This window comes from Pelmatolapia mariae, linkage group LG3_W (genome assembly GCF_036321145.2).
Source record: "Pelmatolapia mariae isolate MD_Pm_ZW linkage group LG3_W, Pm_UMD_F_2, whole genome shotgun sequence".
Taxonomy (NCBI): Eukaryota; Metazoa; Chordata; class Actinopteri; order Cichliformes; family Cichlidae; genus Pelmatolapia; species Pelmatolapia mariae.
The window spans coordinates 8,441,820-8,467,554 of record NC_086229.1 but is presented as its reverse complement, the minus strand read 5'-3'; the positions used below and the strand labels follow the sequence as shown (position 1 = coordinate 8,467,554).

At 42.1% G+C, this 25,735-nt stretch overlaps 1 protein-coding gene across 1 annotated transcript; it reads left to right on the top strand.

The window, feature by feature from the left end:
• Positions 1-594: 594 nt before the first annotated feature.
• On the top strand, positions 595-25,713 carry LOC134624173 (NLR family CARD domain-containing protein 3-like). Its single transcript, XM_063469156.1, has 11 exons — positions 595-709; positions 794-916; positions 1,915-2,150; positions 2,353-2,391; positions 4,409-6,206; positions 7,276-7,449; positions 7,705-7,878; positions 8,055-8,228; positions 18,770-18,943; positions 24,679-24,725; positions 24,874-25,713. Exons 1-11 carry the CDS (start codon positions 621-623, stop codon positions 25,419-25,421), a joined length of 3,576 nt encoding a protein of 1,191 aa, XP_063325226.1. The 5' UTR covers positions 595-620; the 3' UTR covers positions 25,422-25,713.
• Positions 25,714-25,735: the final 22 nt, after the last annotated feature.

The following is a 25,735-nucleotide window of genomic DNA, read 5'->3' as shown; positions in this document are numbered from 1 at the left end:
CCAAACATACTCTATACCCCCAGGTCCAGGTACCATCGCCCCCAGAGGCCCGATCTGCCTCTAGACCCAGGAGATGTTGCCCTTTTCCCTGGGGTGGAGACACGCAGACCACCCCTGGTCCTGCAGTAGCAGGGAGGCCCAGCATCCCAGACCTCGACCAGATGGCCAACTCCTCCTCCCAGGCCCCTGCCCCGATGGTGAACAGAGAACAGGGGTGTGTGAAGACCCCATACCTCTCTCTGCCTGCTCTTATGTGGTGTTGCTGCGTGCTGTTCTTTACTCTGACATTTAACATGAGTTAGCTTAGCTAGCAGAGCAGCTAGCAGTTATAGAGTATGAACTCTGCAAGCTGTCAGCTCGGTCCTGGACATTGTTACTGAAATAAAGCTGTTCTCTGCCATTTCTACAGCCACGTTTGACCTGCTGCTTTGAAGGACCTCAATAATGGAGGATTTGGAGGCTGAACTCGGCTCTGTGACACTTTTTGTAGTGAACTAATGAAAGCTGTGCCTCAGATGGATGTTAGTCCATCAGACACGACCTCTGCAGCTCTCAGCTGATGTGCACATGAATGATTTGTGTTTCCTCTGCAGGTAGAAAGTGTGTGTGAGCTGAGCAGCATGGATCAGTGTGAGGACAGAGAGGAGGGAGTCCCTCCCTCTAAAAGCACTCTGTGTGGGGAACATGAGAGCCAGACCAAAGCTCAGAGGTGAGATGACCATCTCTAACTGTCCATGACTCTTCTCCATGTCACAGCTCAGCACTCACATCACTGCTCCATCATTATTCACAGGAAAAAACGTAGAAGGAGAAGGAAACGTAAACCTGAAACAGAAACTAAACCTGGACCTCCACCCAGCTCTGTGTCCTTACAGAGTGACGAGTCGAAGGGCGATGGTCGTCCTCCTGCAAAGAGGTAATGTGTGTGTAAATGTTGTGTGTTTGTGAATAAATCCTCCATCATGTTTAATGTCAGCTGTTTCACACACATGTTCATATGTGAAGCGGTGTGTGTTGGAGTGTTTCCACAAACACAGCAGTCAGAGTGGGAGGAGTGGATGTTGTAGGAGGTGTTTGTGTAGTGAAGAGTGTCTGTAGGACTCCAGCTGCTCCAGCAGGCGTCTCCTTTGTGCTTTGCTTCAAACACAGTGTAGGGAGGAGCTTCCACTCAGGTGTTTCAGGTGTTGCTGGATGGAGGAGGATGAATAGTTCAGTGAGGTTGAGAAAGTAAGAACTTTCCACCTGAAACCAGTTTCAGTTTGGACTCTGAAACTCATGTGCTGCTGTAGCGCGAGTGCATCAGCTCCAGCCTGTGTGCAGCACTTAGTGTCTTTAAGTACAGCTGATGTTTGTAATAGAGGAGAAACAGCTCATTAGGATCAACAGCAACCTGAGATTATCTCCAAGGACCAGAGTAACCCCATCATCAGATATATTGTAACTGTTATATGACAATGTCTTCTTGACACCATGTTCCTGACTGCAGAGCAGATTTAGAAACCTGATGTCAAACTGGTGCCAGTATAATCATGATAAAACTAGTTTGAGTGTTGACTTCATATTACATTTTTCACATACTTCAGCTGATTTTAAGTTTTCTGGTTGTTTTCTAATAGTTCCTTCTACCCCCTGGAATAGGGACTCCCTGTCAGACCGTGTTCAGTGGGGGCCTCATCTTTCCTCAGCTTTAACACCATCTCACAGGCTGCCCCCTACTGTATTTTATTCATTATAGATTCTTTACCATTTAGTGTGTGATGTTATTCTCACCACAGAATAATCCATCCAGAAAATTCAGTCATAAGTAAATTCTAAATAATCCAGATGAAACATGTAATCTGCTGTGAAATGTATTAAATAAGTAAAAAATAAAGTGTGCTGAGACCGTGATTCATCTTCTCTCATGATTTACAGGTCAAAGATGGAGGCATCAGTTGAGGAACAGCTCCTGAACATGCTGGATGATTTGGGAGAAGAGGATCTTGACCGTTTCCACTGGTACCTGCAGAAGGGAGGTGATTTCACCCCCATCAAAAAGAGCCGCCTGGGGAAAGCGAACAGAACGAGAACAGTGGATGTCATGGTGGGAACATATACTACTGACCATGTGATGGAGGTGGCGAGGTTGATTTTAAAGAAGATTAAAAAAGGTCAGTCAGACAAAAAACAATCAGTCAGTGTGTTAGGAAGACACAACATTCTCTCAATTTATTGTATGTATTGAACTTCTTAGTTTTCTCTTTCCTCCTCAAATAACCTTTGAGTACAAATGTTATATTTACGTTATTTTGAATCCACACAGGTTTTCATTTTTAAAAAGCTCATGATTTAAAGTGCACTTTCCTCCAACAGGAACTCCCTCAGCCTCATCACATCCATCAGAATCAGAAGGTAAGAATTCATCAGTTTGTCTGAAGAGACGTGGATGAGGCAGAAACACATGAACTCTGAGCTGACCAATCAGAGCTCAGATTCTATCCATCGGATATCTCTGTGGCTTCAGTGTAGCTCCCTCGTATGATTACAGTCAGAGCTCTAATGAATGAATGCCTGGTTGGTTTAAAAATCTCTAACCATAATTCACTGGCTATAACTGTGGTTACCTGATATTTAAGCTCTGAAAGCAGTTAAAAGAAAGGACAACTGAGCCTTAGATGAGATGTAAGGATGGTTCATAGTAGATTATAAAAAATGGAAAAACATCTAACATGTTTGGATCAGAAATAATCAAACAAGTCGTGCTTTAGGAAAGTTATACAATGACTTCATAACACATTTAGAGCTTCACTCTTTCAAAATCAGAGCAACATGGTCCAGCCCTAACTATATGCTTTAGCAAAAAGGAAGGTTTGAAGCCTAATCTTGAAAGTAGAGATAGTGTCTGTCTCCTGAATCCAAACTGGAAGCTGGTTCCACAGAAGAGGGGCCTGAAAACTGAAGGCTCTGCCTCCCATTCTACTTTTAAATACTCTAGGAACAACAAGTAGGCCTGCAGAGCGAGAGCGAAGTGCTCTAATAGGGTGATATGGCACTACAAGGTCATTAAGATAAGATGGGGCCTGATTATTTAAGACCTTGTATGTGAGGAGCAGGATTTTCCGGACTTCCTGATAATAAAGAATTACAGTAGTCCAGCCTGGAAGTAATAAATGCATGAACTAGTTTTTCAGCATCACTCTGAGACAGGATATTTCTAATTTTAGAGATGTTGCACAAATGGAAGAAAGCAGTCTTACATATTTGTTTAATATGTGCGTTGAAGGACATGTCCTGGTCAAAAATGACTCCAAGGTTCCTCACAGTGTTACTGGAGGCCAAGGTAATGCCATCCAGAGTAAGAATCTGCTTAGATACCATATTTCCATGATCGACCACTGTTGAAGTAGCATTCGGGTAGCTGCTCTGCTCCATGTTGTTACAGGGCATTGAAGATGTCAACAGTGGGTGGAATATATTCTATCTACATGGAGAAATGAGATCTGTTCATATCGTGCGCCTGCGATGAAACCTCTCCTCCACCAACGCTGTGGAGGATCTGTGCTGTGATAATGCTGCAGCTTTATCTACTCTACTAGAATATAATGAATCAAATACAATGAATTGTTTTAAAATTTTCAATTAAGCTCTCAAAAAACAACAAAAATAATATATCAGAAAAATCATCAAAAACAACTTATAGGAACAGTAAAACAAAATAATTCGAAAATAATTGAACAATCAGACAAACAAATTCAACTTAATAACCAGGACCCAACTTTTTGGTGCTTATAATTCAAACCTTAAACTCAAATATAATCATATTAATAAACACCATCCAACAGGCAATACAACACTGTACCACGAAAGCAATCAATGAAAAACCACATCCCCATACCTGCAACACATAGAAATAAAGGCCTGTGATCTGTGCGTGTCTCCTGACAAAAGAAAACGGTACAGCTGCATCTTTGGGCTAAAACTCATAAAAAAAAAAAGTTAAATTAGCGAAATCTGCTCTCTACAAAACTTCTACCGAATGAGTCTGTTAACAACAGACCAAAATGCGGCAGTTCAGCTATATTCAAATTGCAGCTTGTGGTCTTAAAAAACTTTCATTAGCAGTGACTTACCTCCGGCCATGCTGAAAGGAGCTGTGACCCGGGCACACATGCACGAGTCTACGTCACCACTCAGTGCACACGAACACACACACACTCAGATCACATAGGCAGGAGATTAAAAAACAAAATGAAATATTTCACTAAACAGAGCATGTTTTGGTGAAATTTAAGAGTATGACTCATATGCTACACAAACATCTAATGAGATTTAAACAAAAGTTATTAAGATGCAAATAGATGTATATATACGTTGTTGGCAATGTATGGACCATAGTAGACTAATCATCTCAACTACTGTTTTTATTCAGAGACTCTTCAGAGGTGTCAACTTAAACTCAAGTCTAAGCTAAAGGCTGAGTTCCAGTGTGTGTTTGAGGGCATCGCTAAAGCAGGAAACCCAACCCTTCTGAATCAGATCTACACAGAGCTCTACATCACAGAGGGAGGGACTGCAGAGGTCAATGATGAACATGAGGTCAGACAGATTGAAACAGCATCCAGGAAACCAGACAGACCAGAAACAACAATCAGACAAGAAGACATCTTTAAAGCCTCACCTGGAAGAGATGAACCAATCAGAACAGTGCTGACAAAGGGAGTGGCTGGCATTGGGAAAACAGTCTTAACACAGAAATACAGCCTGGACTGGGCTGAAGACAAAGCCAACCAGGACATCCAGTTCATATTTCCATTCACTTTCAGAGAGCTGAATGTGCTGAAAGAGGAAAAGTTCAGCTTGGTGGGACTTGTTCATCACTTCTTTACTGAAACCAAAGAAGCAGGAATCTGCAGCTTTGAAGACTTCCAGGTTGTGTTCATCTTTGATGGTCTGGATGAGTGTCGACTTCCTCTGGACTTCCACAAAACTACAATCCTGACTGACCCTAGAAAGTCCACCTCAGTGGATGTGCTGCTGATAAACCTCATCAGGGGGAAACTGCTTCCCTCTGCTCGCCTCTGGATAACCACACGACCTGCAGCAGCCAATCAGATCCCTCCTAAATCTGTTGGCATGGTGACAGAGGTCAGAGGGTTCACTGACCCACAGAAGGAGGAGTACTTCAGGAAGAGATTCAGAGATGAGGAGCAGGCCAGCAGGATCATCTCCCACATCAAGACATCACGAAGCCTCCACATCATGTGCCACATCCCAGTCTTCTGCTGGATCACTGCTACAGTTCTGGAGGATGTGCTGGAAACCAGAGAGGGAGGACAGCTGCCCAAGACCCTGACTGACATGTACATCCACTTCCTGGTGGTTCAGGCCAAAGTGAAGAAGGTCAAGTATGATGGAGGAGCTGAGACAGATCCACACTGGAGTCCAGAGAGCAGGAAGATTATGGAGTCTCTGGGAAACCTGGCTTTTGATCAGCTGCAGAAAGGAAACCTGATCTTCTATGAATCAGACCTGACAGAGTGTGGCATCGATATCAGAGCAGCCTCAGTGTACTCAGGAGTGTTCACACAGATCTTTAAAGAGGAGAGAGGACTGTACCAGGACAAGGTGTTCTGCTTCATCCATCTGAGTGTTCAGGAGTTTCTGGCTGCTCTTCATGTCCATCTGACCTTCATCAACTCTGGACTCAATCTGCTGGAGGAACAATTGACCTTTACATGGTCTAAATTAATTAAAAAGAAACAGAGTTTAAAATCTCTCCACCAGAGTGCTGTGAACAAGGCCTTGCAGAGTCCAAATGGACACTTGGACTTGTTCCTCCGCTTCCTCCTGGGTCTTTCACTGCAGACCAATCAGACTCTCCTACGAGGTCTGCTGACACAGACAGGAAGTAGCTCACAGACCAATCAGGAAACAGTCAAGCTCATCAAGTTGGAGCTCAGTGTGAATCTGTCTGCAGAGAAAAGCATCAATCTGATCCACTGTCTGAATGAACTGAATGATCGTTCTCTAGTGGAGGAGATCCAACAATACGGGAGTTCAGGAAGTCTCTCCACAGGTAAACTGTCTCCTGCTCAGTGCTCAGCTCTGACCTTCATGTTGCTGTCATCAGAAGAAGATCTGGATGAGTTTGACTTCAAGAAATACTCTGCTTCAGAGGAGGCTCTACTGAGAATGCTGCCAGTGATCAAAGCCTCCAACAAAGCTCTGTGAGTAAACATGAACTCATCGCTTAAAATCTTATAATCGATAAAAATCTTAAAACTATGGGAAATAAATCAGAAATTCGGAGTTTAAAGAACAGGTAAAAAACATAAAAATAGTGAATTAAATAATCATCAGTCACTCAGTAAATATTTTTTCAGTCCAGCAGGACGTGTCAGCATGTCGGACACATTTTTGTCTGTAACTTTAATCAAAGGACAATCCAGACCCAGCCAATAAGAACATGAGCTCTGATCCTTCAGCCACTCTAACAGATTTATTATCCTCAGCTTGTTCACGTCTCCAACTCCAACACTCTCCCTTTTTATTATAAATCTACTGTGACTGTTCTGTTTTCATCCAGGATGGTGGGAAAAACTCAGGCTTCATCATTGAAATTGCCACTCAGGTCCTGTTTCTTGACAGTATTCATATCGAACTGTAAGGCTGCCATAACCAGTGTTCCCACAGCATTACAGTGGGTTCTCTCTGGGTCCTCTACAGTTTCCTCCCACTGTCCACAGACATGCAGTTAGATTACCTGGTGATCTAAACTTCATGCAGGTGTGAGTGGGAGTGGTTGTCTGTCCCTCTGTAGGCTTAGTGGAAGAGACTGGATGGATCTCTGCTTTCTCTTTGATATTTCCTGACAGCAAACATTCTCCATGAAGTCTGTTTCAGCTCATCTCCTTTATAAACACCTTTAACAGGAAGAGTTTTATACAGCTAGTGTTTAAAATCCAGTGTTACTCACAGTACGCAGGTAATGAGCATAATAATTACTGAATCAGTAAAATTTTCTAAAATAATTGTTTTAGTTAATATTGTATGATAGTGTACACAGAATTATTAGCTCAGTAGGTAGAGTGGTCGCACCATGATCGTAAGGTCGGAGGTCAAATCCACCGAACAGTTACCCTGAGGTTCCCCGGAGCAAGGTACCATCAAGGTACCAATAGTGGGCACTGGATTGGTAGCACTCATAGTCTCATAGGTTTTTAAAAAAGGTTTAACATGTAAACAAATGTCATTTGATCACATATATTGTTTTTTGTTTTTTCCGTTCTCTCTCAGACTGAGCAGCTGTAACGTCTCAGAGGAAGGCTGTGAAAATTTGTTGTCAGTCGTCAGCTCCCAGTCCTGTAGTCTGAGAGAGCTGGACCTGAGTACCAACAGCCTGAAGGCTTCAGCAGTAAAGCTTCTGTCTGCTGCAGTGGAGAGTCCACACGCCAAACTGAATATTCTGAGGTCTGATCAATTTGTATTCTGTTTAGTTCTGTTTGTTTATATGTTTGATGTTTATTTTTGTTTATATCAACTGATAAAAATAATCAACAATTTAACCAGTAAAGGTAAACTTTATCCAGTTATCCTTGTTTCATAGCATTTTTATTCATTTCTAAGTTAAAGTGAACTTATACTAACCTGCTCAGCACAAGACAATAAGCTATTGCACCCTGATTACACTTTAACAACAATCTTTATTCATGTTTTTATCTTCAGACTTAACATCTGTGAACTCTCAGAGGAAAACTGTGAAGCTCTGTCCTCAGTTCTCAGCTCACAGTCCACTAATCTGACAGAGCTGGACCTGAGTATCAGAAAGCTGCAGGATTCAGGAGTGAAGCTTCTGTCTGCTGGACTACAAAGTTTAAACTGTAAACTGAATACTCTGAGGTCAGATCAGAAAACAGTTTGTTTTTTGAATTATTAATTAAAGTTCATACATATGATGTTGTTTCTTAGTATGTTAATGTTTCCTTTAAAAATAGAAAGTCAACATTTAATGTTGTGAAATGTGTTAACGAACTCTACATGAGTATTTGTTTTATAGATTGTCTTTTATTTTTCAGACTGAGTGGCTGTAACCTGTCAGAGAGAAGCTGTGAAGCTCTGTCCTCAGTCCTCAGCTCCCAGTCCTCCAGTCTGAGAGAGCTGGACCTGAGTAACTCTGACCTGCAGGATTCAGGAGTGAAGCTTCTGTCTGCTGGACTAAAGAGTTCACACTGTGCAGTGGAAACTCTCAGGTCAGGATTCAAACTTTTCAACAGATGATCATTTGAAATGTGACTTATATTATTGTATAAACAGGTAACCTTTATACAGCTGTCAAGTGAACTTTTATTTACATTTGAGTGGATAATTGGACTCTGAATTACTTTCAAAAGTTGCTATAGTCATGTCTTTGTTTATTTAAAAAACTAAATGGTAGATGGCCTGTATTTGTATAGCGCTGTCTAGTCCCTAAGGACCCCAAAGCTCTTTACACTTCCAGTCATTCACACACTGGTGATGGCAGCTACATTGTAGCCACAGCCACCCTGGGGCGCACTGACAGAGGCGAGGCTGCCGGACACTGGCGCCACCGGGCCTCTGACCACCACCAGTAGACAACGGGTGAAGTGTCTTGCCCAAGGACACAACGACCGAGACTGTTCAAGCCGGGGCTCGAACCGGCAACCTTCCGATTACAAGGCGAGCTTCCAACTCTTGAGCCACGATCGCCCCGTACTTCAATTGTACTGCCTAATGTAAAGATTTAGGCTCCTTCCGGCCCATAATATATATATTTGATTTCTTTAGGAATAAAATTAGGAGGATATTGGTGACTACTGATTGGTTTGCTGTTTGTTTTTTATTCACAGTACTTACAGTACTTCTCAAAATGAGATGTTTATCTATCTTCTACAACACTTGGAGCCACCATATCTTCTTGCTTCATTTATTCATTACAGTTTGATTTAAAGAATATTAGAGTCGTATCATAATAAATATTTTTATTTCACTTCTCCTTGAGAGAAAGAAAGGGATGACTGGGTGAGCTCCAGTGGTTCATCCCAGCAGAGAGAGCAGCACACTGGGCTGCAAATGATCACAGTAGTAATAGCCATAGTTTGATAAAACAGGCAGTCTTACCCAGTAGATAATGCAGGGTTCTGGTGCTGATGTGGGGGAGGGGACTCGCCCGGTACTAAATACCTACTACTAACTACCTCATCTAGATGTCTTCCTTACTAACCCTGATAAGAAGTAAGCACAGTAGCCTTATAGGTCAAATCAGTTTCACCTGTTAAAGGTATCCACTATTAATGGTGTCACTTGTTATTTCTGGAAGGAGTTTAGTAGCTGCTCAAAGGAAAGGTTTTTTTTTTTATTATTATTAGTAGTTAATTATTAAGTCCGGGGTAACCTGCAAGAGCTGTTTGCACAAAGAATAATACTCGGACTTTTAGGTTTTATCATTTTACACAAGGTTTAAAAGTGAATGTCCACAATTGAATTGCAGAAATTGTTATTGAGCTAATACTGATGTAGTTGTTATCTTTGGTAAGGAGAGGATGGAGCCAGGATGAGCACAGTCAGGCCTAAAGATGCTCTTAATAATGGATGCATTTATATAGTGCTTTTCGAGACCCTCAAAGACCCTTTACAATTCCACTATTCATTCACTCACTGGTGGAGGCAGCTACAGTTGTAGCCACAGCTGCCCTGGGACAGACTGAGCACCATCGGCCCCACTGGCCAACACCAGTAGGCAGTAGGTGAAGTGTCTTGTGTTCCAGGACACAACGACCAAGACAGACAGAGCTGGGGATTGTACCGGCAACCTTCTGGTTACAAGATGAGCTTCCCAACCCCCTGAACCACAGTCTTATCCTCCAGTTTTCTGTTGATGATAATCACATAACAGCAGAGCAGCAGGGCATCCAGTGGAAGTGTGGTGGAAATCAAAATCCTGAATTGGATTCGGTGCGGTCGCGTTACTATCAGCTACACAGAAGTAACTGTAAGTAATCTGGGTGCTACGGCTTTAAGCAGCTGCATGCACTCCCACGGATGGCGATCACTTTTTGGCAGACGATCACTTTCTGGCACAACACCTGGAGCTATGGGGGCAAAACAATCGCATGAGTGCTGCTGTTTGACTGAGGAAGAATAAAGTAGTCGTGGTAACCCAATCACATGACCACTTAAAGACAAAGCAACTAGGTGATATATACCAGTTTATAAACTGTGTTGATAGGCCACGTAAAACCAGAGTCATGATAAACAATATATACGCATGTTTTTCCTCAGTAGTTTTGTCACTTTTACTGTCTAAGGACAGCGCAGCGAGACCTCTCTGCTTATGAGCAAAAAAGATATAGAATATATATAGAAGATGGCGCCGGTGAGGTCGGCTGCCGTCACGACTGCTCCGACCACCTTTTCTTCGTTTTTGTTTTTTAAGTTAGTTTTCAGCGTTCTTACATCGTCAAATTCATCACCATTGGGTACATTAGGTACGACAGTGACACTCTTGTTTCTATTGGTATACAATGTACTCACAATTCGAAGCCTTTAACTCCGGATCCGAGCTGGCCGAGTGAGATCTTGAGGGAGAACAAAGGACGCGACACGAAGCGGCGGCCTCGAGGGAAACGAGCCGGCGTCAGGAACAGGCTGAGAGCTCGTGCACACCGCACACCTCTGCCTAGCATCCTGCTCGCCAACGTCCAGTCACTGGACAACAAGCTTGATGACCTCAGGGCCAGGATAAAGTTCCAGAGAGACATTCGGCACTGCAATCTCCTCTGCTTCACCGAGACATGGCTGAACACAGCGGTGCCGGACCACGCCATCCAGCCGGCCGAGTTCTTCTCGGTTCACCGCATGGACAGGACACGGGACTCGGGGAAGTCAAGGGGAGGCGGCGTGTGTTTAATGGTGAACAACAATTGGTGCAACAGTGCTAACGTTGTTCCTCTCACACGCTCCTGCACACCAAATCTGGAACTACTGTCCATCATGTGTCGTCCTTTTTATCTACCTCGAGAGTTTACATCGGTCATTATAAGTGCCGTTTATATACCACCACAAGCGGACACGGACACTGCCTTATGCGAGCTGCATGAGGCTCTCACCCGGCATCAGACACAACACCGGGACACCGCGCTTATTGTGACGGGGGACTTCAATAGTGCCAACCTCAAACGCGCAGCGCCGAACTTTCACCAACATATCACCTGCCCCACCAGAGGTGAAAGGACACTGGACCACTGCTACACTACGGTCAAGGACGGCTACAAGGCACAATCTCACCCTCCGTTTGGCAAATCCGATCATGCCGCCATCTTCCTCATGCCAAAATACAAACAAAGGCTGAAACAGGAAGTTCCGGTTCAGAGGAAGGTCGCGCGCTGGACGGACCAATCGGTGGCCGCGTTACAGGACGCACTCGACGACGCAGACTGGGACATGTTCAGAAACAGCTCCGATGATGACGTCAACGTGTTTACAGAAGCGGTGGTGGGATTCATCGGGAAACTAGCGGATGATACCGTGGAGACAAAGACTATCACAACGTTTCCCAACCAGAAGCCGTGGGTGGATAAAACCATCCGCGACGCTCTGAGATCCCGCACCGCTGCCTACAACACGGGACTCGCGACGGGGGACATGGACCCGTACAAAGCTGCGTCTTATGACGTGCGGAAGGCAGTGAAAGAGGCGAAGCAGCGCTACGGGAGGAAACTAGAGTCACAACTCCAACAGAGTGACTCTAGGAGCCTGTGGCGGGGATTAAGGACAATAACGGACTATAAAGCACCAACAACCGGTTTGACGAACGCGAACGGGACTCTGGCAGACGAGCTGAACACTTTCTATGCTCGCTTCGAGGCTGCAGCTAAGGACTACAACGATGCTAGCGCTAGCGGCGCTAACGGCTGCAGACAGGAAGATACTGCCAACACCGGAAACGTGCTCGTCATCTCTGAGCATGACGTGAGGAGAGCCTTCAAGAGAGTGAACACCAGGAAAGCAGCAGGACCAGACGGCATCCCAGGTCGTATCCTCAGGGACTGCGCATACCAGCTAGCACCTGTGTTCACTGAGATATTCAACATCTCTTTATCTCAGTCGGTGATCCCCACATGCTTCAAGGAGTCCATCATTGTTCCTGTCCCGAAGAAACCCCACCCTGCTTCTCTCAATGACTATCGCCCTGTAGCCCTCACCTCAGTAGTGATGAAGTGCTTTGAACGCCTGGTCAGAGACTTCATCATTTCTTCACTACCAGACACACTGGACCCACTACAGTTCGCTTACCGTCCAAATCGTTCCACAGACGATGCCATCTCTCATCTCCTCCACACATCACTCACTCACCTGGACACTAGAAGGGGGAATTATGTTAAAATGCTCTACATCGACTACAGCTCTGCATTTAATACCATAATTCCATCCACACTCACCACCAAACTGGAGCACCTGGGACTCAGCTCATCTATGTGTCAGTGGATCTCCAACTTCCTAACTGGCAGACCACAGGCAGTAAGGATGGGCGGACATGTCTCAGCCTCCACCACTCTCAGCACTGGAGCCCCCCAGGGGTGTGTTCTGAGCCCCCTGCTGTACTCTTTGTACACCTATGACTGTGTGGCCACTACCAGCTCCACCACCATCATCAAGTTTGCTGACGACACCGTCGTGGTGGGCCTTATCTCTGATAACAACGAGACGGCCTACTTGAAGGAGGTTAGGAATCTGGAGACCTGGTGCCAGAGGAACAACCTCCTTCTAAACGTCAGTAAAACAAAGGAGTTGATAGTGGACTTCAGTACTAAGCAGGAGAGGAACTACCAGACCCCCATCATCAACGAGTGCCCAGTGGAGAGAGTGGACAGCTTCAAATACCTCGGAGTTCACATCACGCAGGACCTGTCATGGTCCTGTCACATCAACACCATAGTGAAAAAGGCCCGACAGCGTCTCTACCACCTCAGACGCTTGAGAGACTTCCGACTGCCCTCCAAGGTGCTCAGGAACTTTTACACGTGCACCATAGAGAGCATCCTGACGGGAAACATCTTAACCTGGTTCGGGAACAGCACCATGCAGGACAGACGAGCTCTACAGAGGGTTGTGCGATCAGCTGAGCGCACCATCCGCTCCGAGCTCCCTGACCTGCACTCAATCTACAGCAGGCGGTGCTGGGCCAAGGCCAGGAAGATCGTGAAGGACCTCAGCCATCCCAACAACGGACTGTTCTCTCTGTTGAGGTCAGGAAAGCGTTTCCGCTCCCTGAAGACCAACACAGAGAGACTGAGGAGGAGCTTCTTCCCGCAGGCGATACGGTCTCTCAATCATCACACCACCACATAGAACGGACCCACACATATGATTCTTACACACACACACTGGACAGTCTGGACTTTGTTTACACTTAATCACTTTAAGCATATTTTTGCACTGCACAAGACACCTACAATGTGGTTTGCACAACAATGGACATTATATTTCTCCATCTCCATTTAATACTTGTAAAATGCTGCTGTTATTGTATGTATATTTATATTTCTTCATACATTCTTATATATTTCTATACTGTGTATTGTGTATTTTGTTGCACAGCTACTGTATTTTCAACTTTAATTCATATATAGTTATCTTATTTTTTCCCAGTTAAATTTACCCTTCATTCTAATTTGTATTGTATTGTGTATTTTGCTGTACAGTTATTTCAGTTATTTTATTTTAAACTTTAATTCATATATATTTTATCTTATTCCTTCCCAGTTAAATTTACCCTTCATTCTAATTTATATTGTATTGTGTATTTTGCTGTACAGTTATTTCAGTTATTTTATTTTAAACTTTAATTCATATATATTTTATCTTATTCCTTCCCAGCTAAATTTAACCTTCATTCTAATTTGTGTTGTACAGTTATTTTATTTTTCAACAAATTCATATATATATTTTATTTTATTCCTTCCTAGTTAAATTCACCCTTTTTAATTTTCATATTTATTTCCTATCTTATTCATAGCCTTTTTCTGTTTTTTCTTTAGGTCACGAGCAGTTGTGTAAGCATTTCACTGCATATCGTACTGTGTATGACTGTGTATGTGACAAATAAAAATTTGAATTTGAATTTGAATTTGAAAAAACCCCAAAATCATCCCTTTCCTGTTGGTGGAAAAATGCACCATGTCAACCAATCAAAAATATGATATAGCAACATGACATTTGGTTGTTTAGGAAGAGGGGGAGGTTTCAGGATGACGGCGAGAGAGAAACATTTTAAACCAGAGTTTTTAGAATGTATTCACATTTTATTAAGTAAAGTGATATGTCTCTAGCCTCAGCTCTGCAGTACGAGTAAAGTCTGAGCTCTAATGAATGAACATCTCTTTGGTTTAATATTTCTAACTTATTTCACTGGATCTAACAGCAGATACCTAATATTTATGCCCTGGACTTAACTTTTAATGTTTTTAATTAATTTTAATTAATTAATTATATTACGATTTTTAAATAAGTTCATCAAGTTAAAAGAGAAGCCAAAGTTGCAGAGCTTCAGGTAACGTTGGAGGACGAACTGAATTATTCTGATTTTTAAAAAATGTATTACAACATGAACTTTAACTTTATTTTTGTCTACAGACTTGACAAGATTTAAAATTTTTATTTACTTTTGAACAAATTTTTAACTAGCCAATACTCTATTCTTCAATGTATCACTCCAAAATTACAGATGCTGCATCCATTTTATATCAACATAAAACTTCAGGGTTTTATTTTTTAGTGATGGTGCGATATGGCAGCCTCGCTTCTGTCAGTCTGCCCCAGGGCAGCTGTGGCTACAACTGTAGCTGCCTCCACCAGTGTGTGAATGTGAGAGTGAATGAATAGTGACATTGTAAAGCGCTTTGAGGGCCCCGAAAAGCGCTGTATAAATGCAACCCATTATCATTAAAATTCACCATTTATATTTAGATTTCAAGTTAATAATTTATTAAACATGTTTGAACTCAGACTGGTGTCAAAGGCAGAACTTGAGATGATTCTTCATGCTTCTATCTCTTCTCACTTGGATTATTGTAATGGTCTTTTTACTTGTCTCAACAAATCAGCTCTGGAGCTTCACAGTGTACAGAATGCTGCGGCGAGACTTTTAACTGGCACAAACAAGAGGTCACACATTACTCCAGTTTTGGCATCTCTTCATTGGTTGCCACTAAGTTTTAGGGTTCATTTTAACATTTTAGTCATAACTTTTAGAGCTGTACATGGTGAAGCTCCTCAGTGCATCTCTGACCTGTTGAAACCTCGTGCTTCATCCCGAGCACTTAGGTCTTTAGGTCAGAGGTCACTGTTGGTCCCACGGACTCGGTTCAACACACGTGTGGATCGAGCTTTTCAGGCACCGAGGCTGTGGAACTCCCTGCTGTTGTCTTTATGCTGTCTAGACTCCACTGACTCTTTGAAAAAGCAGCTGAAGACATTTCTATACAAACGAGATTATGTGCTATATAAATATATTTTACTTACTTACTTGAATTCATTTATGAATATTTATTTATTAAAATATTTATTTTCTTTACTTTATCACCTAATTAAATTATAATTTTGTAAATAAGGGTGATAGTGTGGCCTGTGTAGGTTGTCTTCAGGTTCTCTGCTTCCTCCCACAGTCCAAAAACATGCATGCTGGGTTAACTGGAGTGATTGTGAGCATAAATGTTTGTCTGTCTCTGTCCTAGCTCGGTGTCTACCTGTCTACATCACCATGGTTACTGATGCTGAACCTATAACCTGGTCTGGATCAGGTTATGTTCAGAGTTTGTGTTTTCACTGATTCTTTCATTTACAGAAAGCCTTAAGTGTGACATAGATTCAGTCATATCTGACTAATGTCAGTGAATGAGGCCCAGCTGTAAAGTCACAGCAGTCACACTGTATGTGTCTCACTGGAATTTAGGCTCCATGCATTCAGCTGGTGCTGCAGAAAAAGTAGAAATGTTTCTGTTTGGTTCTAATGCTGAGTCTCTTACAAAGATGGAACTGCAGCTAATCCTGCTCATGTAGCCAGTTAGTAAAAACCCAAGTCTCCGTCAGACACAGCAGATATTTAGTGATAATCTCACTGTATGTGGTCTTTTCGCGCCTCCTAGTGGTGAACATGTGGAGTGGTGTTAGTCTGGGTGACGAGTGTAACTGCTGAGTGAGACACACTGGGCCTGCATGCTGGTAGCTTAGCCACAGTTCAGGTGTGGAGAAGCTGAAAAAGAAGGTTTTCTAGTTTGCAAGGAGGAAAAAACTGAGAGGACTGAGTTAGATAGAGGCTGGAGAGAAACACAGAGCAGCCACGAAAGCTGCTCACAAAGTTTAGACAGTTTAGCATCAAATGTTCTAGTGAGTTAGCTCCCAGCTAACTAGCACACCAGCTAACTAGTACACCGGCTATCTAGCAAACCAGCTAAATAGCAGACCAGCTGACTAGCACACTGGCTAACTAGCACACCAGCTGACTAGCGAACCGGCTAACTAGCACACCGGCTAACTAGCAGACCAGCTAACTGCAGCCACAGGCTGAAGGATGATTAAATGTAGTGGAGATATCAGGGATGACACTGGTGTGTCTGATTCACTCTTTAGCACTCCGGTCACTCCGGTGTGTCAGCCAGGACACCACTGAAGGCCAAATGATCGCAGCGTGTGGAACAAGGAGCTTATGGTTCAGTTTGAGGCACTTTATTCTTACACTGATTGATTCCTGTGGCTGTGATCACGTGTGTGGTTTCTTACAAAAAGGAAGTACACAATGCAAATACATGACAAATAAGATGAATAGATAAGATACATATCCAGTTATATGCATACGCCAGTATAGCTAACATAACCATATATAAGGACAAAGATCACAGTACTATAATGCAGTAATGTTAAACACAAAGTTGTATATCTACATAAATCTATCCTATAGGGCTGGGTATCGTCACTGATTTCTAGAATCGATGCGTTTCCGATTCACAAGGTCCCGATTCGATTCGATTCAATTCAATTTGATTCGATTCAATTCGATTTGAATCTGGGAATTTTTGACAGTCAGAAATATTATAATTCAGATCAGATTCAGAAGAAAACAGATTTTTAGACAGGAAACTGTTCTTGAAGTACAGAAAGAGAGAGAGAGAGCTGTGCATGAAGTGTGGTGGAAGCAAAACAGCAAAAGTCAGAGTGATTTCATGACGATGTTTATGTGAAGCCTAGTTTGGATCTTCTTTTGCTGCTGGTTCAGTCAATATTGTTTGGAGAGAGATCAAACTAACAGCTTTAGAATCAGCGCAAAAAGGGCGTGAACACAAAGCGCAGACGCGTCGACACAGCAGAATCAGCGAGCTGTCGGCTTTCAGCCCCGACCGTGTCCGTGCCGTCAGGTGAAAAAGGCGACATGTTTGGTGGTTGTTGAAATTTTATGAGGTTTCACCTGAGATTCTGGTGTTTCATGCAAAATAAATTTATAAAAATCGATTCAGGATTTTAATGAATCGATTTCACGTTATCCAAGCCAGAATCGATTTTAATCGATAAATCGATTATTAAAACCCACCCCTACTATCCTATCAGTGATCAGAGTACTGTAGTATACTTCTACTACTACCACGCCCAGTAGTCTCCAGAGAGACCAACAGCTGGTGCAGGTTGTAGCGCCGTGGCTTTTCGTAGTCTCTCCTTTTTCTACAGCTCATGTATTCTTCCTCCAAATTAGACTTTGGTGTCAAACTGATGTGATCTCCATGTTTCCTTTGTTGGACTGTGAGTGTCAGAACTGAATGTACTGAGTAACATGTAGAGTTTAAATATGTGTCAGGTCCAGTTTTAGAGCTCTAAAGTGCAGCTATCATGTTAGGAATATGTTAAGAATAGACAGAAACACTGAGGTCAAATCTTTATTTTACCACTCGCTGCATTCTTGATGTTCATGAATTCAGCAGGTTCATGATTGTCTGCAGCATTAATCTCATATTTCCATCTAAAGTGTTGAATTTGACTGTTTGATGTTCTTTATGATCTCTGGCACCAGTTCATCTGTAGGCTGAGCTCAGTCCATCCATTTAGTGAAATGATGTTTAAAGATCTCCTTGTTCTGTGAGCGTGCACAGATCCTGAAGCAGAAAGCCTGGGTTAACAGAGAAATGATCATCACTGTGATGATGCTCATCATCTCTGACTGGGATTTGAGCTTCTGTCAAAGCAGCAAAGAAAGCCTGGCTATGTTGGACTGGGTGTGGAAGCAGCTCCCAGTTTGAGTTCAGGAGACAGACACCCTCTCTACTTTGAAGATCAGCTTCAAACTTTCCTTTTTGATAAAGCTTATAGTTCGAGCTGGATCAGGTGACCCTGAACCATCCCTTAGTTATGCTGCTATAGGCTCAGGCTGTTGGTGGACTTCCCATGATGCTCTGCTTTCTTCTCCACTCCCCTCTTTCACTCCTGATGCTTTTATATGTCACTACTGCATGTCCTTAACTTTTGTCTTCTCTCTCCTTAGTTTGTGTTTTGTTCTTGTCTCTCTGAGCTCATCTCTTCTCTTTCCCCTCACCCTGCAACCAGTCATGGTAGATGCTCCTCCTGGAGCCTGTTTTCACTGAGAGGATCTTTGTGTCAAAGGGAGTTCTTCCTTCCCACCATCACCAAGTGCTGCTCACCGTGGATTGATGTTTGGGGCTTTCTCTCTAATATTGGAGGCTGTTACCTTACTCTGTTAAACAGCTTGAGATGTTTTGTGTGTCTGCAGTCTGTCAGGCTGTCTGATCACAGAGGAAGGCTGTACTTCTCTGGCCTCAGCTCTGAGCTCCAACCCCTCCCATCTGAGAGAGCTAGACCTGAGCTACAATCATCCAGGTGACTCAGGAATGAAGCTGCTGTCGGCTGGACTGAAGGATCCAGGCTGGAGACTGGACACTCTCAGGTATGGAGAGAATGTCTGATAGAGGAGGAAGAGCTGGAAACATTTCCTGTGTCCTTCACTCCTTGTTTGTTTCCTTCAGATGAGACACGAACAATCACACATGCAGGAATATTTTCAGGGACAGACACACTAGTCTAGCTGGATAGTACATGGATATTTATGTAGGGGGTCTCCAAGGAGTCTGTTTGCAGGGACATTTAGGTCACAGGTGTACCTGAGATAGATGCCACTGTGTACCTAATAAAGTCTCAGCCATGTGTATGTTTCCCATGCTGTATGTCCACAGTGACAGTGACAGAAGGATGAAACAAGGCTGTGAATCATTTCAGTCTGTGTGTGTGACAGAGGCAGACAGGAGCAGCTAACATTTGGAAATGGAAGCTTAAATACTGGAAACTCTAGATTCAAAACTGAATTCACAATAAATTTTTTCTCAAGTGCACATTTAGCAGCTAATCTAGTACTGTTTTCCTTTGCTTTCTACAACTTGAGCAGCTATTGCAATTATAATGCAAGGGAAAAGAGTCACTCATGGCAGCCTATTTAGCATTAAGGTCACATCATTATAATACAAGAGAAAAGGGTATTAGCATTAGCTACTAGTGCTTATTCACCTCAAATTACCTTTAGTTGCAGCCTACTTAGCATTAACGCCTCCCTAATATAATGCTAATTTACATCAAATTAGCATTAGCTGCTCATATTGTTATAAGGAAAGAGAAAACGGTATTAGCATTAGCTGCTAATAATGATTCACCCCTAATTAGTTACCCCCTAATGGCAGCCTACTTAGCATTAACTCCTGACATCGTTATAATGCAGGGGAATATATTATTGGATAATGCTAATTCTCATCAAATTAGCATTAGTTAATAATGGTAGACTTCGTATCATAACCTTCTGTCATTCTTACAAAGCAAACAGTATGACCATTAGCTGTTAATGGTTTTTCATCTCACATTAGAATTAGCCACTAATGACGTATTGTTAGATGTAAGAAAAAACATTGTTAGCATAAGCGGATAATGCTAATTCACCTCAAATTAGTATTGGCTAATAACAGCATCTTAGCATTAGCTGCTCACATTGTTATAATGCAAGGGAAAAGAGTTAGCATTACATTAGAGTTAGTAACGGCTGATTAATTCACGTCAAATTAGCATTAGCAAGTAATGGCAGTCTACTTAGCATTAACTCCTCACATTGTTATAATGCAAAGGAAAATAGTTAGCATTATTTGATAATGCTAATTCACATCAAATTAGCAATAGTTATTAACGGTAACACACATCACATTGTTAAAATGGAAGGAAAAATAGTATAAGCATTAGCTACTCATATTGTTAAAATGTAAGAAAAAAACATTAACATTAGTGGATAAATTAGCATTAGCTAATAACGGCAAACTGCTTAGCATTAGCTGCTCACATTGCTGGGAAATCAAGAGAATATGGTATTAGCATTAGTTGCTTATTCGCTTAAAATTAGCGTTAGCCACTAACTTCTTAATGATAAATGAAGTTCATTAATGCTAAATAGGCTTAACTGAAATAAAAGTAGTGTTAGCATTAGCTGCTGCTATTGTTAAAATGTAATAAAAAAATAAGATAAAACATTGCTAGCAGTAGCGGGTAATGCTAACAACCATCAAATTACCATTACCTAATAATGGCAGCCTTTTTAGCATTAACTGCTCATATTGTTATAATGCAAGGGAAAAGAGTTGGCAAAAACATTGTTAGCAGTAGTGTATAATGCTAATCCACCTAAATTAGCACTAGCGAATAATGGCTACGTACCTAGCATCAACTACTGATATTGATTTAAAGCAAGAAAATATGGTATTAGCATTAGCTTCTAATGCTATTTCATCTTAAATTAGAATTAGCCACTAATGGCGTCCTATTTAGCATTAACGCTTTGCATCGCAGGGGAAAGGTTAAAATTGAATAAAAAAAGTGTTCACATTAGCTACTCGTACTGTTAAAGAGTAAGAAAAAACATTTTTAGCATGAGCGGATAATGCTAATTCACCTCAAATTAGTATTAGCTAATTACGGCAACCTACTTAGCATTAGCTGGTCACATTGTTATAAAGCAAGAAAATATGGTATTAGGATCAGCTGCCAATTCCTATTTACTTAAATTCCTCACTAATATAATGCTAATTCATAACAAATTAGCATTAGCTGCTAGCATCAGCCTACCTAGCACCAGCTGATCGCATTGTTAAAAGGGAAGGGAAAAGTGTTAGCATTATCGGGTAATGCTAACTCGTATCAAATTAGCATTAGCTAATAACAGCAGCCTTCTTACCATTAGCTGTTCACATTGTTATAATGCAAGGGGAAAGAGTTAGCATTAACGGATGATGCTTATTCATGTCAAATTAGAAAATATGGTATTAGCATTAGCTGCTGTTGTGGAAGTTTTTTCCACTTAAATAAAGCCTGCAGATGAGCGGTGAGCGGTAGCTAACATTCTTTAATCCAAAGCACACAAAAGAACATACAACCAAGCTTGGTGGAGAGCCTACATGACCCACGGGGCAGGGTCAGCAGAGTCTCCCTGAGAGTAGTGTGTCTCTCAGTTAAATACTTTCTCCATGAACAAAAGGCAGTACACAGCTGTTTCACACCTTAAGGTTTACACTCCCGTGTTACCTCCCAAAGTCCTGGAAGAGACAAAAGACTCTTCCTGTGGAGTGGTCTGCTCCCCCCCAACTTCTGTCTTACAGTATGGGTGTCAGACATGTTAAAATCCAGTGGCACCAAGGCATAATACAATAAAATAATGTGATTAGTACATCAGTTGAAAGAAATTCCTATACACTGCCAATTCCTATTCTCCTAAAATTAGCATTAGCCGCTAATGGCAGCATACTTAGCATTAACTCCTCACATCGTTATAATGCAGATGATGCTAACTCGCATTAAATTAGCATTAGTTAATAACAGCAGCCTTCTTAGCATTAGCTCCTCGCATCGTTATAATGCAAAGGAAAATAGTTAGCATTATTGATAATGCTAATTCACATCAAATTAGAAATAGTTATTAAAGGTAACACACATCACATTGTTAAAATGGAAGGAAAAATAGTATAAGCATTAGCTACTCATATTGTTAAAATATAAGAAAAAACATTGTTAGCATTAGTGGATAAATTAGCATTAGCTAATAACGGCAACTTACTTAGCATTAGCTGGTCACATTGTTATCAAGCAAGAAAATATGGTATTAGCATTAGCTGCCAATTCCTCTTAACCTAAAATTAGCATTAGCTGCTAGCATCAGCCTACCTAGCACGAGCTGCAAACATTATTAAAAGGGAAGGGAAAAGTGTTAGCATTTTCGGGTTATGCTAACTCGCGTCAAATTAGCATTAGCTAATAATAGAAGCCTTCTTAGCATTAGCTGCTCACATTGTTATAATGCAAGGGAAAAGAGTTAGCATTAACGGATGATGCTAAGTCGTGTCAAATCAACATTAGCTAATAACAGCAGCCTTCTTAGCATTAGCTCCTCACATCGTTATAATGCAAAGGAAAATAGTTAGCATTATTGATAATGCTAATTCACATCAAATTAGCAATAGTTATTAACGGTAACACACATCACATTGTTAAAATGGAAGGAAAAATAGTATAAGCATTAGCTACTCATATTGTTAAAATGTAAGAAAAAACATTGTTAGCATTAGCGGATAAATTAGCATTAGCTAATAACGGCAAACTACTTAGAATTAGCTGCTCACATTGTATTAGCATTAGTTGCCAATGCTTATTCACCAAAAACTAGCATTACCCACTAATGGTTGTCTATGTCGTATTAACTCCTCACTAATATAATGGTAAGTCATATCAAATTAGCATTAGCTGCTAGCATCCGCCTACCTAGCAGTAGCTGCTCACATTGTTAAAAGGGAAGAGAAAACGATATTAGCATTAGCTGGTAATAATTATTCACCCCTAATTAGAATTAGCCGCTGTTAGAGTGAATTGTTAAATGTTTGTCATTTTTATTCTTACCATTTGTACTTTAACTGTGTGTTGAAAGGAATTCTTTTGTTCTCCCCTCCCCAGATTCTCGAGGTTCTGAGTGGGGGGCTGTAGTGTTTTATCACAGGCAAACATCCTTGTGAAGGTCTGATGTGGTAAAACTGCCTGCCCTTTGTATGGCTTCACTGTGTTATCTAGGGTGAACCATAGATTGGGTGTGGGGAGGTTACCCTCTTTATGACCTAGGATGTTGTTCCTGCTTTATGACCCTTTTGGTCAGCAGTACACACACACACACACACACACACACACACACACACACACACACACACACACACATACTTACAAAACCACAGGCAAGGTACTCTTTGTGTGTATGTATACATCATATGTTAATGACCCTATGCATATTCAAGTAACCTCAATAAAAGGAGTGCTATGGGGAACCTGGCTGAGAGTCTGACGGAGGTCAAGTAGGTGGAACGACACTTGCCTCCAGGCAGGCCTCCCTCATGCATGAGTAACACAAAGGACTTTGCCTACTTCGTGTCTTGCTTGCTGTGTAATCACATTGCCTTCAACGTTCCAGCGAATAGGTTTAAGCTACAAACCTATCAGCCGCTAATGGCAGCATACTTAGCATTAACTCCCCACATCGTTAAAATGCAAAGATGCTAACTCGCATTAAATTAGCATTACCTAATAACAGCAGCCTTCTTAGTATTAGCTGCTCACATTGTTATAATGCAACCTTGGCCCACTGGAAAAGTTCAGAACTAAAGATTTAGGAGTGTTTCTCGATAGCTCTTTCTCATTTGAGAAACATATAAATTCTGCTTTTAAAACCAGCTGTAAGGTTTATATTGTTGATTGTCATTTATGCTTAGAAATATGTACTCGTATATGCTTAGAGTTTTATAATCGATTGCATAATGACAAACGCACCCACCGATGTATATAAATAAAGACCAAGGCAGTGGAAGGGCGCGAGTCTTGGAGCCCTCACTCTAGTGTTCTGTTGCCCTTGCTGCAAGTAAAAACTGTGTGTTTCTCCTCTCTGATTCGAAGCTGAAGAAGGGTCTTAGAATACATCTCTTGACAGCAACTGAGGTCAAGTGAAGGAACGGCGCTGTCACAGTTCTCTCCCTCATGAATTGTCTGGTTCCAGCGGTGGCTCTGTGCTAGACGACCCATCACCAGCTTTTTCCAGCTTTTTGCACTGGTTACCAGTACGTTGTAGAATCCACTTCCAGATCTTGTTGTTTGTCTTTAAATCTCTGAATGGATTGGCTCCATCTTATCTCTCTTTAACAAAAATAATCCAAGTCGAGCCCTCAGGTCTGCAGATAAGCAGCTTCTGACCAGAACTAGCCGTAAAAACAGAGGTGAGCTTTATCGATCGCTGCAGCCAAACTCTGGAACAGTCGCCCTTCACATCAGGTCGTCACCAACACTCGACATGTTTAAAACCCGGTTGGAAACACATTTGTACTCTGTAGCTTTCAATTCTGACGAGTCTTTATAGTAATTACTGTGTATGTTTCCTATTTTATCTCTACTCTGTGCAGCACTTTGGCTCAAGCTGTTTTTAAATGTGCTGATAAATAAATGTAGATTTCTTTGAATCAAACAGTGGAGCCGAGCTTTGAGCTCAGTGTGTAACAGTGTGTGTATGAGAGCCATGTAATGTCCATGTGTGCATGCTGACTGTGCTGCTCTGACCCCTCCTCCTTTCAGGGCGGAGCCTGCTGGAGACCGATGGTTGAGACCAGGTCTGAGGAAGTGTAAGTGTGTTTTTAATGGGATTCATGAAAACAAAGCAGCACACATTCAACCATCTTCATCATGTCAGGAGTCATCATCAAAGTGTCAATCAATGAACAGATGATGGATCAATAACTGCAGCTGGATTGTGTTTGTTCTCTCCATCAGATTCCTGTCAACTCACGATCGACACAAACACAGTGAACACAAAGCTCCAACTGTCTGACAACAACAGGAAGGTGACACATGTGGAGGAGGTTCAGTCATATCCTCATCATCCAGACAGATTTGATGTTTGTCCTCAGCTGCTGTGTAGAAATGGTCTGACTGGTCGCTGTTACTGGGAGGTCGAGTGGAGAGGAGACGTTTATATATCAGTGAGTTACAGAAGCATCAGAAGGAAAGGAAACAGTGAAGACTGTTGGTTTGGACGCAATGATCTGTCCTGGAGTCTGATCTGCTCTGATGATGGGCCTCATTTGGTCTGGCACAATAACATACAAACACCCATCTCCTCCTCCTCCTCCTCCTCCTCCTCCTCCTCTGTCTCTAACAGAGCAGCAGTTTATGTGGACTGTCCTGCTGGCACTCTGTCCTTCTACAGAGTCTCCTCTGACACTCTGATCCACCTCCACACCTTCAACACCACATTCACTCAAACTCTTTATCCTGGGTTTAGACTCTGGTCTCCTGGTTCCTCAGTGTCGCTGTGCTGAGTGTAAAGAGTGTCTCCTGTTAGAGAAACACTCTGACTGTTGAACAGTTCAGTCTGTACATGTCTGTCTCTTTCACTCACAAACACGTTTTCACATTCATGGATTCAATCAGTTGATGTTTGAAACTCTTCTAAATGATTCCTTGTAAACTTCTTCCTCTTCAGTCACAAACAAACAGGAAGTGATGTCACATGTGTTCCTGTCCACACAGCAGAATGAGTCTATTGCTGACAGTGATGTACAAACAGAGTGAGCATTTCTGAGGCCAAAATAAACTGAGTAGTTCACTGAATGAACACTGTGAGCTCAGCTCC